The 14037-nt window shown below is 46.2% G+C and overlaps 1 protein-coding gene across 1 annotated transcript in view; it reads right to left on the reverse strand.

Moving 5' to 3' along the window:
• RNF213 (ring finger protein 213) overlaps positions 1-14037 on the reverse strand; it is a 2876335-nt gene that overhangs the window by 2501607 nt on the left and 360691 nt on the right. The window contains exon 7 of the mRNA XM_086931045.1: positions 4028-4317. Coding sequence (XP_086787171.1) covers positions 4028-4317 — 290 coding nt within the window. The remainder of the gene's footprint in view (positions 1-4027; positions 4318-14037) is intronic.

A 14037-nucleotide genomic window follows, 5' to 3' on the forward strand; every position in this document is an offset into this window, starting at 1 on the left:
TCCGGGTGTGGGTGGCGTCTAGGATGGAGTGCTCTTCGATGAAGGCGGTCAGCTCGTTGTTTACGAGTCTCTCTGTGACTTTGGCAGCAAAGGGGAGGAGCGATATGGGCCGTAGTTTTTCAGGTCTGTCGGGACGGCCGTGGACTTTTTGAGGAAGGGTTTGACCTGCGCCCGCTTCCAGTCATCGGGGAAGATGCCAGATTCTAAAGAGGTTTTGATGGTATGTCCTAGTTGGGGTGCGATGGCAGCGGTGGCCCTGTGGTACATGTGCGGTGGGCAGGGGTCCGTGGGGGCTCCTGAGTGGGTGTCCTACATGGTCGCAGCGGTGTGTTCGACGGAGGCTGGATTCCAGCTAGTGATGAGATGCTCTGTGTCGGTGGCAAGAGGGGGAGTGTCTGTGGTCTGTTCTCGGAATTTGTCGTAGAGGGCCTTGATCTTCTGATGGAAGTAGGCGCTGAGCTGGTTGCAGAGTTCACGGGATGGTGTGAGGTCCGTGGCTTCGCTGGGGGGTTTGGTAAATTGCTGTATGACGCTGTATGTGGAGAAGTGTGGCTCAATGATTAGAGCGGCAGACCCTGATGCAGAGGTCTAGTCCGGGACCAGGGTTCAATTCCCCGCCTCGGCGGGTCATGGGTTCAAAAATTCCACGGACCTGATAATTCTCGCCTCGGTGCCTATTCCAATCATGGAGTCCCACTCTGCAACTCTGGGCAATAGCTTGCTTAATCTCCACAACGGCCCCCACAACGCTAAGGATGCCTGGCCTCCACCTTGGGGGTGCCCAGGAGTGGACGCCTCACAGGGAAAGCCAGGATGGGTTCCACAGCGGTATTCGTACAAGCGCCTTGAGACCCTTGCGGGTGAGTAGTGCGCTATACAAGTATCAATTTACATTTACATTTTACAAGAGTTCTTTAGTGTTGGTCGCGTTGGTGTGGATCTTGTTCTTGATGAAAGTCCGCTTGGTGTCTTAGGTGCTGGTGGTATTCCTTCAGGGAGTCCCGGTAGCTGTTCAGGTCTTCCATGTTGTTCTGGTTTCGCCAGGTTTTCTCGAGTGATCTGCAGGAGCGACTGGCTACTTGGGAGTTCGGTGGTGAACCAGGCGGCTTTCAGGGGTCGTTGTTTGCCGGCGCAGCTGGAGATCCTGAAGTGAAATTCCTTGGCTGCGGAGTTGACGTTGGTCATGGCGCGGGGTGGGTCTAGGAGGAGGGTGGTGTTATGATGCTCCTCTGTGATCTTGTGCCAGTTCCTACAAGCAGGCGTGGGGGGAGGGTTTGGGTCCAGTGGAGATGTTGAACGTGAACTGTACGCAATGGTGGTCCGTCCAGGAGGTCTGTGAGGTATGGCTGAACTGGATGTTCATCCAGGTTTCAGTGAGGAAGGCGACATCCAGCGAGAGGGTGCCGAGCAGGTCCCAGATCTCTAAGGCGTGTCTGTGAAGGGAGCGTACGTTGAGGAGGATGCATGTCAGGGCTCCGGAGGTGCATGCGCCTGGCTAATTTTTGACGGTCTTAGGGGTACTGTCGATGGTGAAGGATCATCGGCAGTGTCTACAGGAGAACCGTCCTTGGGTGGTGTTCGGTGTTGCTACATGGCAGTCGCTGTGTCTTCCGGGGTGGAGTGCGTGGAGGGTGGCTGCGATGTATCGACAGGGTTCCGGAGATCCTGGGTTCCTGGCCGCGGTCGGGCGCAAACGGGCTTGTCTTCGGCACACCTTCAGTGCGCCAGCGGCCGCCATTATGTAATGAAGGGGGCGGGACTGGAGGATGAGGGCTGCTTCGGGGGGAGGGGCCGCAGGTGAGCAGCGGCGGGCAAATTTCGGTGGGTGCATTTCATTAAATTCAATACACCAGGGGAATTTAATTAATTAAATACACCAGGGGGAGATGCCTGTGGGCAGTGGGAGAGAACGAAAGGCATGCAGAAGGAGGCAGCAAGTGGCAGAGGAAGCACTCTGTCACAACTTCAGAGGAGCAGGCTGCGGGAGCGAACCCTGCTCTGGAGAGGCGCTCTGTGCTCAGGCGAAGCATAGGAGAAAGCAGAGTTGCTCGGGTGAGTGCTAGCCAGGACCGAGGTCTAGGGTCGCGCGCGCTCCCCCGTTGCGGTCACCATTATGTATGGGAGGTGGGTGTGACTGGAGGTCAGGAGGAGGGGCTGTGGCAAGGGGAGGGGACGCAGGTGAGCAGCAGCAGGCAAAAATCGTCAGGTGCAGGGAAAAAATAGAATTAAATTCAATACGCCAGGGGATTTAAATTGAATACCCCAGGAGGAGATGCCTGTGGGCAGCGGGAGGGAACTAAAAGGCAGGCAGAAGGAGGCAGTAAGTGCAGGAGGGAGCACTCTGTCACCTCTGTGGAGGAACGGGCTGTGGGAGCGAACCCTGCTCTGGGGAAGCGATCTGTGCTCGGGCCAAGAGTAGGAGGAAGCGGAGCTGCTGGGGAGAGTGCTGGCCTGGACCGAGACATGGAACAGACAAACATTACACAAGTCAAATATTTCATACAACAATCACAAAGAAAAAAAGAATGTGTACATCTGTTTCTTCAAGTATCTACCTATTGTAAATTTCAATGGCAAGTACCCTCATCTCAAAACCAGCAAAAACAGTAAAGGACATGTTATTCCAACATTTTTATGATTTAGACAGTGGGACATATCACATAGAAAAGTAGCATAAAAAAGTGCATACTTAATTTTAACCTTCATGTGCATATTAGTACTCCATTGCAGTATAACTGAAAATGAGATATTTAACTGATTCAGTGCAATTTTTAAACTTCTTGGAAAGCTAAACAAGTGCACTGATATAAAAAGTAGGTCATGACTTGCATAGTTTCCCAATGAATCAACAGAATACCTATAATCAAGAGAGCCCCAATAAGCCATTGCCCAAGGACCTTATAGTATGCACTTGTTAAACCAGCCTCTGGGCACAAAGCCTTAAGAGGAAAGCTCTTCTACAAAGTCAGTCTGTTTAAAACAGTTCCCTCTAAATTATTTAAATTAAAAAGTATCAAAAGCCAAGAATCCAACAGCATACATAAGAGCTGGAGGTACATTACTAAAAATCTTCAATATATGAGAAAAATAATGTATCTTTCTCATTGCACTATAAACGGGTTGTAAACCCTCACATATGTTGTTGCTTGTGCATTCTATTGCCAAATGTACAGATTTACAAAACTATTCCGAGTAAGAACCATATCAAGGTAAGAGTAGTGGTGAGCATGCACCATTTTCTTAATATGTAATATCCAGCTATGTTGCTCAAACCTTTGATCTTAGGAGAAAACTACAACTCTGCTTTTTCCAGTATTCACTTTTAGAAAGTGGCTTCATGCATAAGATTCCAAGGCCCTAAGACCTGATTACATCATATCTGCTAAAAAAATGTTTTTTAAACACGTGCGTTCAAAAGAGCATTCTATCATTAGTTCTGCGGTGGTGCCCTCAAACATTTCTTATGGATGGGGAGAATGAAACCACTATGCTAAGAACACTCACAGGGCATTTCTTGAATACAGAGTAGAATCAAAGTTAAGATTCCTTTTTCATTATCACAATAGGGGTATAAACTGGGTCCTCAACATCCGAATAGCTTGACTTTTTTATACAAATGAAAATTTCAGTAGATGATGGAAAACACAGGGCAGCAAAGGCTGCACAGTGTGAATACATCAAATTTGTATAGATATTTAGCACCAGCCAGCCTAAATGCGGATGTAATTGTCAGACCATAACCATGACCATAACATTTATAAAGCGCTCGGCTACCACTAACGGTGGTGTCCCATCGCTAAACAACAAAGTATGAAATCTGGAAATCACACCCTGTTGTTAGCAGGGCTACAAAGGATCAACATATGCAGTAAAAACGTCTACATAAACATACACATTATTATTTTTTTTTAAAGTTTACCGCACACCCACATAAAAAACGAATAACTTAATTTAAGCAAACTACAAGAAAGTCAAGAGGGTCCTGTAGTGATCACTATCATATAGAAAAGTGGGGAACAAAAAGCACCTGTGGTTTACCAAACTGCAGAGACGTCCACTTCCTCGGTCCATTGTCATCCACCATTGGGTCACATGATACAAGATAGAAGTGATGGAGCTGCGAGAGGAAGCTTTTCAAGTTGGTGGAGTCAAAAATGGTGAGGATGTTGAAGATGCAATCGAGCATGATTTCACCAGCTATCTCCTTCCCTTTTAGGAGACTACGCTTTTTATCGTCAAATCCAACTAAAGTCATTACTTTGTTCAAGAGGCCTTTCTCCGGCCTGACACAAACTATGTCATCATATTGGTGCCATTCTACAAACAAAACAAATAAGGCAAAAATCATTTTTTGAAAAAAGTTAACATAAAAAGGTGTGATGAGTAAGCCAGAGTTCGTCAATTTCTTTAACACTTGTAAATGTCCAATACAAGGCCTGATCAAAACAAGTTCGTTTTTGTTAAATATGTTAACATATTGATATTTTTAATTAAGGTAACATGACAGGTAATATTAGAGTCATATTTTTATGTGTAATTTGCTTACTTATACAAGTATTATTAGACTCACAAATAGAACAAGCATTTGCAATGCAATAGTTCTCGCATTAATTAAGTTTGAGCTATTGGCTTTGCTAAATATTACAACACCAATTGCAACAAGTCTATTAATTGTAGGCCAAAAAAATGTGTATTTATTTTTGTAGCAATGGTGGCATGCTGCGCTTTAGAAGAATATGTTTAAAAGTAAAGTGCGTCATACTGCGATTGCTACAATAGTTAATTGTGGATGCTTTAACAATTGCGTGTGCACTGATGGATGGTGGTGTGTGTGCCTGTAGAAATTGTGCACTGATGGCTGGTGGTGTGTGCCTGGTGAAAGCGTGCACTGACGGCTGGTGGTGTCTGTGTGCCTGGTGAAAGCGTGCACTGACGGCTGGTGATGTGTGTGTGCCTGGTGAAAGTGTGCACTGATGGTGTGGTTGTGTGTGTGATTGTGATTGTGTGTGGTTGTGTGTGTGTGGGTGTGTGTGGTTGTGTGAGTGTGTGTGGTTGTGTGTGTGGGTCTGGTTGTGTGTGTGTGGGTCTGGTTGTGTGTGTGTGGGTCTGGTTGTGTGTGTGTGGGTCTGGTTGTGTGTGTGGGTCTGGTTGTGTGTGTGGGTCTGGCTGTGTATGTGTGTGATTGTGTGTGTGTGGTTGTTTGTGTGTGTGATTGTGGTTGTGTGTGTGGTGTTTGTGTGTGGTTGTGTGGTTGTGGTTCTGGTTGTGTATGTGTGTGATTGTGTGTGTGGTTTTGTGTGTGGTTGTGTGGTTGTGTGTGGTTGTAAGTGTGGTTGTAAGTGTGGTTGTAAGTGTGGTTGTAAGTGTGTGTGGTTGTGTGTGTGGTTCTGTGTGTGGTTGTGTGTGTGTGTGGTTGTGTGTGTGCGTTGGTTGTGTGTGTGGTTGTGTGTGTGGTACTGGTTTTTTACTTGTGTGTGGTTGTGTGTGGTTTTGCGTGTGGTTGTGTGTGGTTGCGTGTGTGGTTGCGTGTGTGGTTGCGTGTGTGGTTGTGTGTGTGGTTGTGTGTGGTTGTGGTTTTGTGGTTGTGTGTGGTTGTAGTTTTTGCGGTTGTGTGTGTGGTTTTGGTTGTGTGTGTGGTTTTGGTTGTGTGTGTGGGTCTGGTTGTGTATGTGTGTGATTTGGTGTGTGTGGTTGAGTGTGTGGTTGCGTGTGTGGTTGCGTGTGTGTGGTTGTGTGTGGTTGCATGTGTGTGTGTGTGGTTGTGTGTGTGGTTGTGTGTAGTTGTGTGTGTGTAGTTGTGTATGTGTAGTTGTGTGTGTGGTTGTGTGTGTGGTTTTGTGTGTATGTGTATGGTTGTGTGTGTGGTTTTGTGTGTATGTGTATGGTTGTGTGTGTGGTTTTGTGTGTATGTGTATGGTTGTGTGTGTGGTTGTGTGTGTGGTTGTGTGTGTGGTTATGTGTGTTGTGTTTGTGGTTATGTGTGGTTCTGTGTGTGGTTGTGTGTGGTTGTGTGTGGTTGTATGTGTGGTTGTGTGTGTGGTTGTGTGTATGTGTGGGGTTGTGTATGTGTGTGGTTGTGTATGTGTGTGGTTGTGTATGTGTGTGGTTGTGTGTGTATGTGGTTTTGTTTGTGGGTGTGTGTATGTGTGGTTTTGTGTGTGGTTGTGTGTGTGTGTGTGGTTGTGTATGTAATTAGATAGTATGTGTCTCCCGTTTGGACTGTAACATATAACATATTTCCCTTTAATATGGATACAGTGTACTTTGCTAATTTATAAACATCTATGCTGCTGTCGGTCAGTTTCAATATGCTGCACGAAAGAAGCCAACGCTCGTTCTGCTTGATATCAGTTTGGTACCAAACTTAGTTTACAATCAAGTGTTACAACATGCATGAACTACCCAGCCTTTTATCCTTGTAGTGTCGATAAAGCGATCACCTGTTTTAGTTGATTAATACTTTATGCGCTGAAAAGAGGCATGGTCAAAATTTAACACAGTGCCATTGTGCAGAGCCACTCGGTGATATATCTTTTTTGCCTATATGCTTTAAAACTACAGCACCAAAACAGTTCATAAAAGCACAAGTAATTTTCTGCTGGGAACGAGCATAGCGTGCAACGTACTTTGAGCCTGAAGCTGCTATGTGGAGAGGGAGTGGCAGGCAACAGAAATAAAAGAAAAGAAAAATACTCATCCCGCAGGTGGCAACAAAAAGTTTAGTTTTCAGTTTTGGAAATGTGAGATTAGCATTGCCCACCTGCTGCTGGATAAAAGGTCACTTTGCTCCTCATTCACTGTCCATTCTCCCCAACAATCCTTTACGGTGTGTTCAAGGAGTAACGTGAACAGCTGTGCTGGAGCACCTTAGTGCTGTAGGGAAGGCTCCCTCGAGCAGGCTGCACTCTGCAGTGATGAGTCCTGACAGATCTGGACTTGGGTGGGAGTGTGAAGGACCAGGGATGCTCCTGGCTACCAGAGCGGAAGTGATAAATGATGCTGCACTCCACGACCAAGAAGAGCTCAGCGGGCCCGGACATCAGAAGTACTGCGCGTTAACAAAGCGTATTATTGCACAAGTACTGAGCGTGCATACCTTGAACGGGAGAAAACTTAAGCTATTCATTTCTCCACCAAGCCATTTACTGTAAAATGTTGTGGAGGCCACTACGTGTATGTGAGCGTATTGATGAAATATCCTGTTTTGCTGATCACCCCTGTTAATAGTCAGAGCTTCATAATAAGTCAATGGCTGGGTAAAATATTAGCAGTACATTTCTTGAACATATATGGAGAAGTAAACTTTTGAGTTGGCCAGATTTTCAGTGGTGCTGGGGTTCGGATCCACTCTGAACAGAAGACATTCTCCACCTAAAGACCCATGAATGAGCTCTGCCAATTGCCTCCCGCCTGCCTGAATCACTGAAGCACAAAAGTTAAAGCGGAGACTTGCTCAATGCATGCTCCATGCTCCAGCGTTTACAGCTCACCCTTGCATAACAAGTCACAGGGTGGAAAGGGTTAGTGAGGATCCTGGCCCTACCCAAGCCTCTGACAAGATGGGAGAGAGTGAGGCGACAGTCTGATTCATGGGTAGTCATCTGCACAACAGGAACCAAACCTAAAACATCCAGGATTCCTTTGTGAATTATGGTGCAGTGTGCCGCAAATGTGGTGGCACCTGTGCTCGATAGGCCCCTGGGGTCACAGCTAGGAATTCGCCAGTCTGATGGCTACCCAAGCCCCTCTGTATGCCTGCCAGCCAGCATACTTTCACTTGCACACCGCACAATGACTATACAGTGGTTCGTATTCAGTGCTTTAAATGGGGGAAAATAAGTGCAGGTACTCATCAGATCGAGCTGGGGGCGTGGCAAGGAGGCGGGGCTAGAGGCGGGACTAATGGTGGGTCTAATGAAAAACATTTGGAGGGCGCAATAATTTTTTCGGTTGTGAACGATGACAAATTGCTTCCCTTTGCAATTTATTGTTGATGCCCTTGCATGTATTAAGTTGTACTAGTTAACAGACTTGAAAGGTAACTATCAGGTTTCCCTTTTTGTCAGAGGCACCTTTTATATTAAACAAAACATTAAAATGTGCAGAGATTTTTTTTACTGAAAATTAATTAAAGGAAAAAAGACCATCCTAAAATGCAACTCTGCCGCGCATCGGGTGGAAGGACGCCATCGGTTGTCATGCTAGTGATCCTGGGAAAAGCAAGTTATCTGGGGTCTCACAACAGAGCAATAATATTTTACCCTTGCAATCACTTTCTAGATTTTGTGCCACCCAGCAAAACCTAGCTCAAAATTCTGAGGGGCTAGTAAAAGGATGGAGGCACATATAACCATGTACATATGAGCATTGAGTCACTGATGATGGTGGTCAGTAGGCCTGCTGTAGCCACGGTTTCTGATATGAGAGGCACCCTGTACCCACATGTGTTTGATGCTCAGAGCTTCCCTTATGTATTAAACAAACAATATCCCAACAGGTATCATTCAATTAGACAATTACAAAGATATGTAAAAACATTATCAAAGACAAGACTAAGACTCAGTATATCCGTTTTTATGTGCCATTGGCCTCAAAGTTACACAAACAATTTAGAAAGGACAGCACTGGAATGTAAAATTACACAACCCAAGTTGTACTTGGTGCAAACAAGGTCAAGTAATGTGCACGAAGCAACGCAAGTGACAAACGTGCTCAGCGTGAATGGCGCAAGTGAAATAAGTGTACAATATTTACAGTTATAGTAAACAGTGTGACTAGATCCTAAATAGGAACAATATTATTTTCAGTTTTCAGAGAGGGGGACGTCCCGAGGATTCTGATTAACCCGGAAGTTCCTTTGATGCGGCAAGAGATTTTACTCTTGGCCATTGCGGTTCCCACCTGGGTTTACCGCTGTAATTATCGGACGGACGACATCCTACTCAACCGCCGATTCCAAATCCATAACTACGAAGATTTGCAAGGGACTGTAAAAGCCATTCAGGTCACGGCTTCTCCGCTCCACCCGACTGAGTTGACACCCTGGAACACCCCCTCTCATCTGACAGCACTGCTCCATTCTACAACCCTGGTACTTAAGGAGGTGGTTATGGACGGAGCATCTGAATCAATCAAACACTCACACCCAGTCAAAAGATCTGGGTTTAATCCATCACCCTTCTTTAGCCCACTCTGCCACCCCAGTTCAGACATGGCTGTATGCAAATCAGTCTGACCCTGTGCCTCATGGGAACAGTCCAGCCCGAACTGCCAAGCCATGTCTTCCCTGGACCGGAAACAAGCTTCCGAGGACCGGTTTCTGGCATTACAGCCGTCTTCAGCCCGGCTTGCTTGAATCCAGTGGCAAAGTGAGCAAGGGACTCACGTCTGAGCATACCCTGCCACACTTATGGCAGCCAAAAGCGGTACAACACTGTCCTGAGGATGATCCAAACTTGATTTGATCGAAACGTCGCCGACTCCCCAGCCCATTCAAAAGGCGCTATCTACAATGTGACCGCCCTTCAAAACTGAAAATAATATTGTTCCTATTTAGGATTTAGTCACACTGTTTACTATAACTGTAAATATTGTACACTTGTTTCACTTGCGCCGTTCACGCTGAGCACGTTTGTCACTTGCGTCGCTTCGTGCATATCACTTGCACCTTGTTTGCACCAAGTACAACTTGGGATGTGTAATTTTAAATTCCAGTGCTGATAGTACTGTTCTTTCTGTGTACCACTTTGCCAATGCACTAATTTTACATGGATGGAAATCCATTTTCATATTATACCTTTGTCACAACACACTAGTGGCACTCTGTGGGTGCAGAACTCCCAAGCTGGAGTGTTGGGTGTGCATCAAGAAGAAGGCATCAAATGAAAGATAAACCACACCTAAAATAGATGGTTTTACTTAATTTAGCTGAAAACTGCAGTTATTTTCCCCAGAAAGTTATGTGGATTTGCATCAATTTGCTATAAAAGAAGGTGAAGGGCTTGCTGTAACTGCCCCTCCCCAAGGCAGACAGTCTTTGACATGCAGAAATAAAACTGAATTTCCCCGTCTGTGATTATTGTAGGATGTCAGTAACATTCACTGTTTGGGGAATCTAATAATTTCTACATCTGTGGCAGGTAGCTGGATATGGGCCTGTCCCAGTATGGTAAGAGCTCTGCCTCCAGACAGCCTTCCTTCCTGATGTCCGTGTCAGTCGAAGCCTTGGTCCTCACCCACCTGAATGGAGGCAACTCTCTGCCCATTAGCCTCCTTAACAATATTCAGATACCCACGAAAGCACCTTAACCACTGCAACACTTCCCATCGTGGACTTGTAGAAGTTGGCCAAATCCACTCACACTGAAGGCATTGTATTGTATTGTAATTGCATTTATATAGCGCTTACTACCCCCGACGAGGCGTCAAAACGCTTTTTCAGCGAGTAGCACGCTACTCCAGATCCCAAGAAGGATTAGTGTGGAATTAGTATAGTGAAAATGTGAAAGTAATTTGAGTGGTCAGCAGGACTGCATCAACCTGCTGTGGTGTCCTTAGAACCTTGAGGAAAATAGTGCATTATCTCTCCACCGAAGCTCGCAAACAGGTCACGGTGGCCCTTATATCCTCTAGGCTAGACTATTGCAATGCGCTATATTTAGGAATCAATAAACGTCTTGTCCAACGTCTCCAAGTAGTGCATAATGCAGCAGCAAGGTTTGTTGTTGATGCCCCGAGGCTCTCATCTGGCTCCATCAGGAAAAACCTGCATTGGCTCCCCATGCAGGCTAGGATTGAGTTCAAGGTTCCCTGCCTCATCCATCGTGCCCTTCACGGTTCTGGGGCGGAAGACATTAGATCCCTTGTGTCCTTCTACGCCCCTGGAAGGGCTCTTCGCTCAGCCAATAAAAGCCTTCTTTCTGTGCCAAGAATCATTAAAGCAAGGTGGGGTGGGAAGGCCTTTTTCTCTCCTGCCCCTAGGATTTGGAACTCCCTTCCGCCTGAGATTAAGGACCAACCCTCCCACTCTCTCTTCCGAAAGACCTTGAAGATCTGGCTTTTCAGGGAGACCTATCTATAACTGGCGCATTTCCCCTCTCTCCATACAGCATTTCCATCTTTAGCGCCTTGACGCCCATGGGCATAGTTGCGCTATATAAATCCCCATTCAATTCAATACAATCTAGTGGTGGATAGGTAAGTCAGTTATTTGGATTCAGAAGGATAGCGGGGGGGATAGAAGAGGGAAAAAGGTTTACATTTATATAGCGCTTGTTACCCCTGATGGGGTGTTGAAGCGCTTTTGTTTGAAGAGTACCACTTATCGGGTTTAAAGAACAAAGAAATACCAAAAAGTTGGACTGAGCATGTGTATGACAGCAAAAAAGCGTACTTGGCAATCTGGACTAGGCCTAGTTTCTGAGAAATGCTTGATATCAGACACAAGCACTCTGGACGCAATTTAAAGTGTAACATCACAGAAATGAATGAGAAACATTCACGAAGCCATGGGATATCAGGTTAGTCGTGTTTGAATGCATATATTGTTAGCTACGTTAAGTGTTTTCTGGTAAATGCGCATTTTCAACTCCGTGCACATTATTCTTCCCCTTCCAGTGTGCCCCAGTAAAGTCTATACTGTGTTTAAGTATTTGATTAATCCATTCTTCCTCCAAGTATGCAATCTGAATTCTTATGATTATTTGTTGGGCTTTTCGTTGTTTAACTTCGTTACAAAAAAATGAGTCACATTATGGTAAACTTTATATTAGCTGATAAAAAACACAAGACTTAAAAATACCACCCTTCGCTCAAAATTATTTTTCTATCCAGCTGCGCCCCCCAACCCCCGCTTTAGATAGTACTTTTTTGGATGGCGAGATACTTGCCTACCTCCACCCTCTGAAGTCCCTAGCCCTTACTTACTAGCCCCATTTCCCCTCCGATGCCCCATGTGCATTTTCTTTCTATTTTCTTTTTTTTTCAGGTGGTCACACCACCTTTCACCTTAAATGTCCCCTCCTTCCATCAAATTCCTTCTCTTGCTGTCCCTCTGTCCTCACTCAACAGGCCCCTTCCACCGACCTGTGTCATTCTCGAAAGCCTTGGCTCTTTCTTGGGACACCTGCCCACCCAGACTCTGATCAGATGATCCTCATCTCATCCATCAGGTACTTTATTTTAAACCCACTGCCCGCACTCACAGAGTATTCTCTACTATAATTTGCTTGCCCCTTTCTTCTTCAGATAACCCCTCGATTTCTTCAGCTGACATGTGACGTCACTCCTGAAAGCTCTCCTCAGTTGTCCCCTCTCTAACCCGCTAGCTGCTGTGCTATCCTTTCCTTTCCGTCTTTTTCGCATAGAAGAAAGGGAAAGCCAGAGCAAATTGAGGTTTTCCCTTTCTTCCTGCGCACAGCTTCCTGGCGGGAGAGGTCACAACAGAGGAGCAACGAAAGTCAAATATCGGAGGTGGGAGGGTGGACTAGGAAAAAAATTCGGGGGGGGGGAGACTGAATCTTCAAGCAAAAGTCAGAGTGGCGCTGCAGGAGCTCTCTAAGAAGGGGCGAAGCACATCAAAATCTCATTAACAAGCAAAAAGGTCTTTCAAAGACCTGTGAAGTACTCTGGTGTGGCTGTGTGCACGCCCGGAAGCTGTCTTAGCTTGGGCTGCCACACACACGAAGGGGTGGGGGGGCTGAAGTCCAATGGGCATTGCGCGCCTGAGTCACACGTCGCCCTGCCATGGCGCCATGGCATTACTGCCCTCCTTGTGAAATCACAAAATCGCCAATATGCAGGCGCGCAACACCCATTGGACTCACCGGGCTTCAGTCCCCCGTCGTGTGTGGCAGCCCAGGATGAGACAGAGCCGCACCCGAACGTTTCACAGGTCTTTAAAAGACCATTTGAATGTTAATTAGGCCTTGAAGTTGTTTCACCCCCTTCTAAGAGCCCCTGCAGCTCCACTTTGCCTACTGATTAAAGGTTCAGCCCCCCCCGAAATTTTTCCTTGCCCCCCCCCCCGAAATTTGGCTCTAATTGTGCCTCTGCCAATATGTGAGCATGCTCCGCAGTGTAGAAATGCGATGCATGCTAACATGACTATATAAGACAGTGGGTACCGGTACTCTATTTTGTGACGGAGAAGTGCCGGTACTCTTGGGGGGGAAAAAAGAAGTGCTGGTACTCAGTACCGGTGAGTACCGGCCCGTTTAAAGCACTGTTCATATTTGGTTGAATATCTGATGTGTCCCCATCATGACTCTGCATCGCCAACATGAGTCAGTTAGCCCTCCAACGCTCGGACCTATTTTCTTGTTTATTTTATTTTGTAGTTGAAATAAGGGGCGAGTTCAGAAGATCCACTACTCGGCGATGGGTTTGCACCCTTAACTGTCCCACTTCAAGAGTTTGCACCATTACTAGGAAAAATAGCGTTCATGCACAGTAAATCCTCACTCCCTTACTCTCTCCGTAGAGACATAGTGTGGGTGAGGCAGAAATAACAAGCATTGGCCGCGCGGCAGGGCCACAAAATTAAATAATAAACAAGCATCCTCTGATTGTGCAAAAATCATTTCATCTCCCCATAACTGAAAAATGAATGTATCCGTCTGTAATGTAACTGGTGGTCATGTAAAGAGCTCTGATCCTTTCTGGTTGGGTTTACGCTATATAACACTGCAACAAAATAACATTTTAAAAAGCAGTGTTGTGGGATGGGTGGGAAGGGGTAGGAGTGGTTGCGGGATGGGGGTGTCACAGGGATATTAACTGGCGGCAAAGGTGCAAAAAGCAAAACCAAAAAGCAGTGTTGGGTGAGGGGGTGGTGGGTGTGCGGATCAGCAGGGGGAGATTAAGTAGCAGTAGAGGCTTAATAAACACCAAAGCAAATAGCACAGCAAATAAAGCAGCAGCCACAAGCATTTCATTAAGCTCATTCAGTAAGTAAACAGAACGCTGCGCAGTGGTCGGATGTCGAGTAGCTCTTGGCATTGCTGTGGGGGGGCGGGTCGGGAGCGCAATGCTTTGAAG

This window comes from Lissotriton vulgaris, chromosome 7 (genome assembly GCF_964263255.1).
Source record: "Lissotriton vulgaris chromosome 7, aLisVul1.2, whole genome shotgun sequence".
Taxonomy (NCBI): Eukaryota; Metazoa; Chordata; class Amphibia; order Caudata; family Salamandridae; genus Lissotriton; species Lissotriton vulgaris.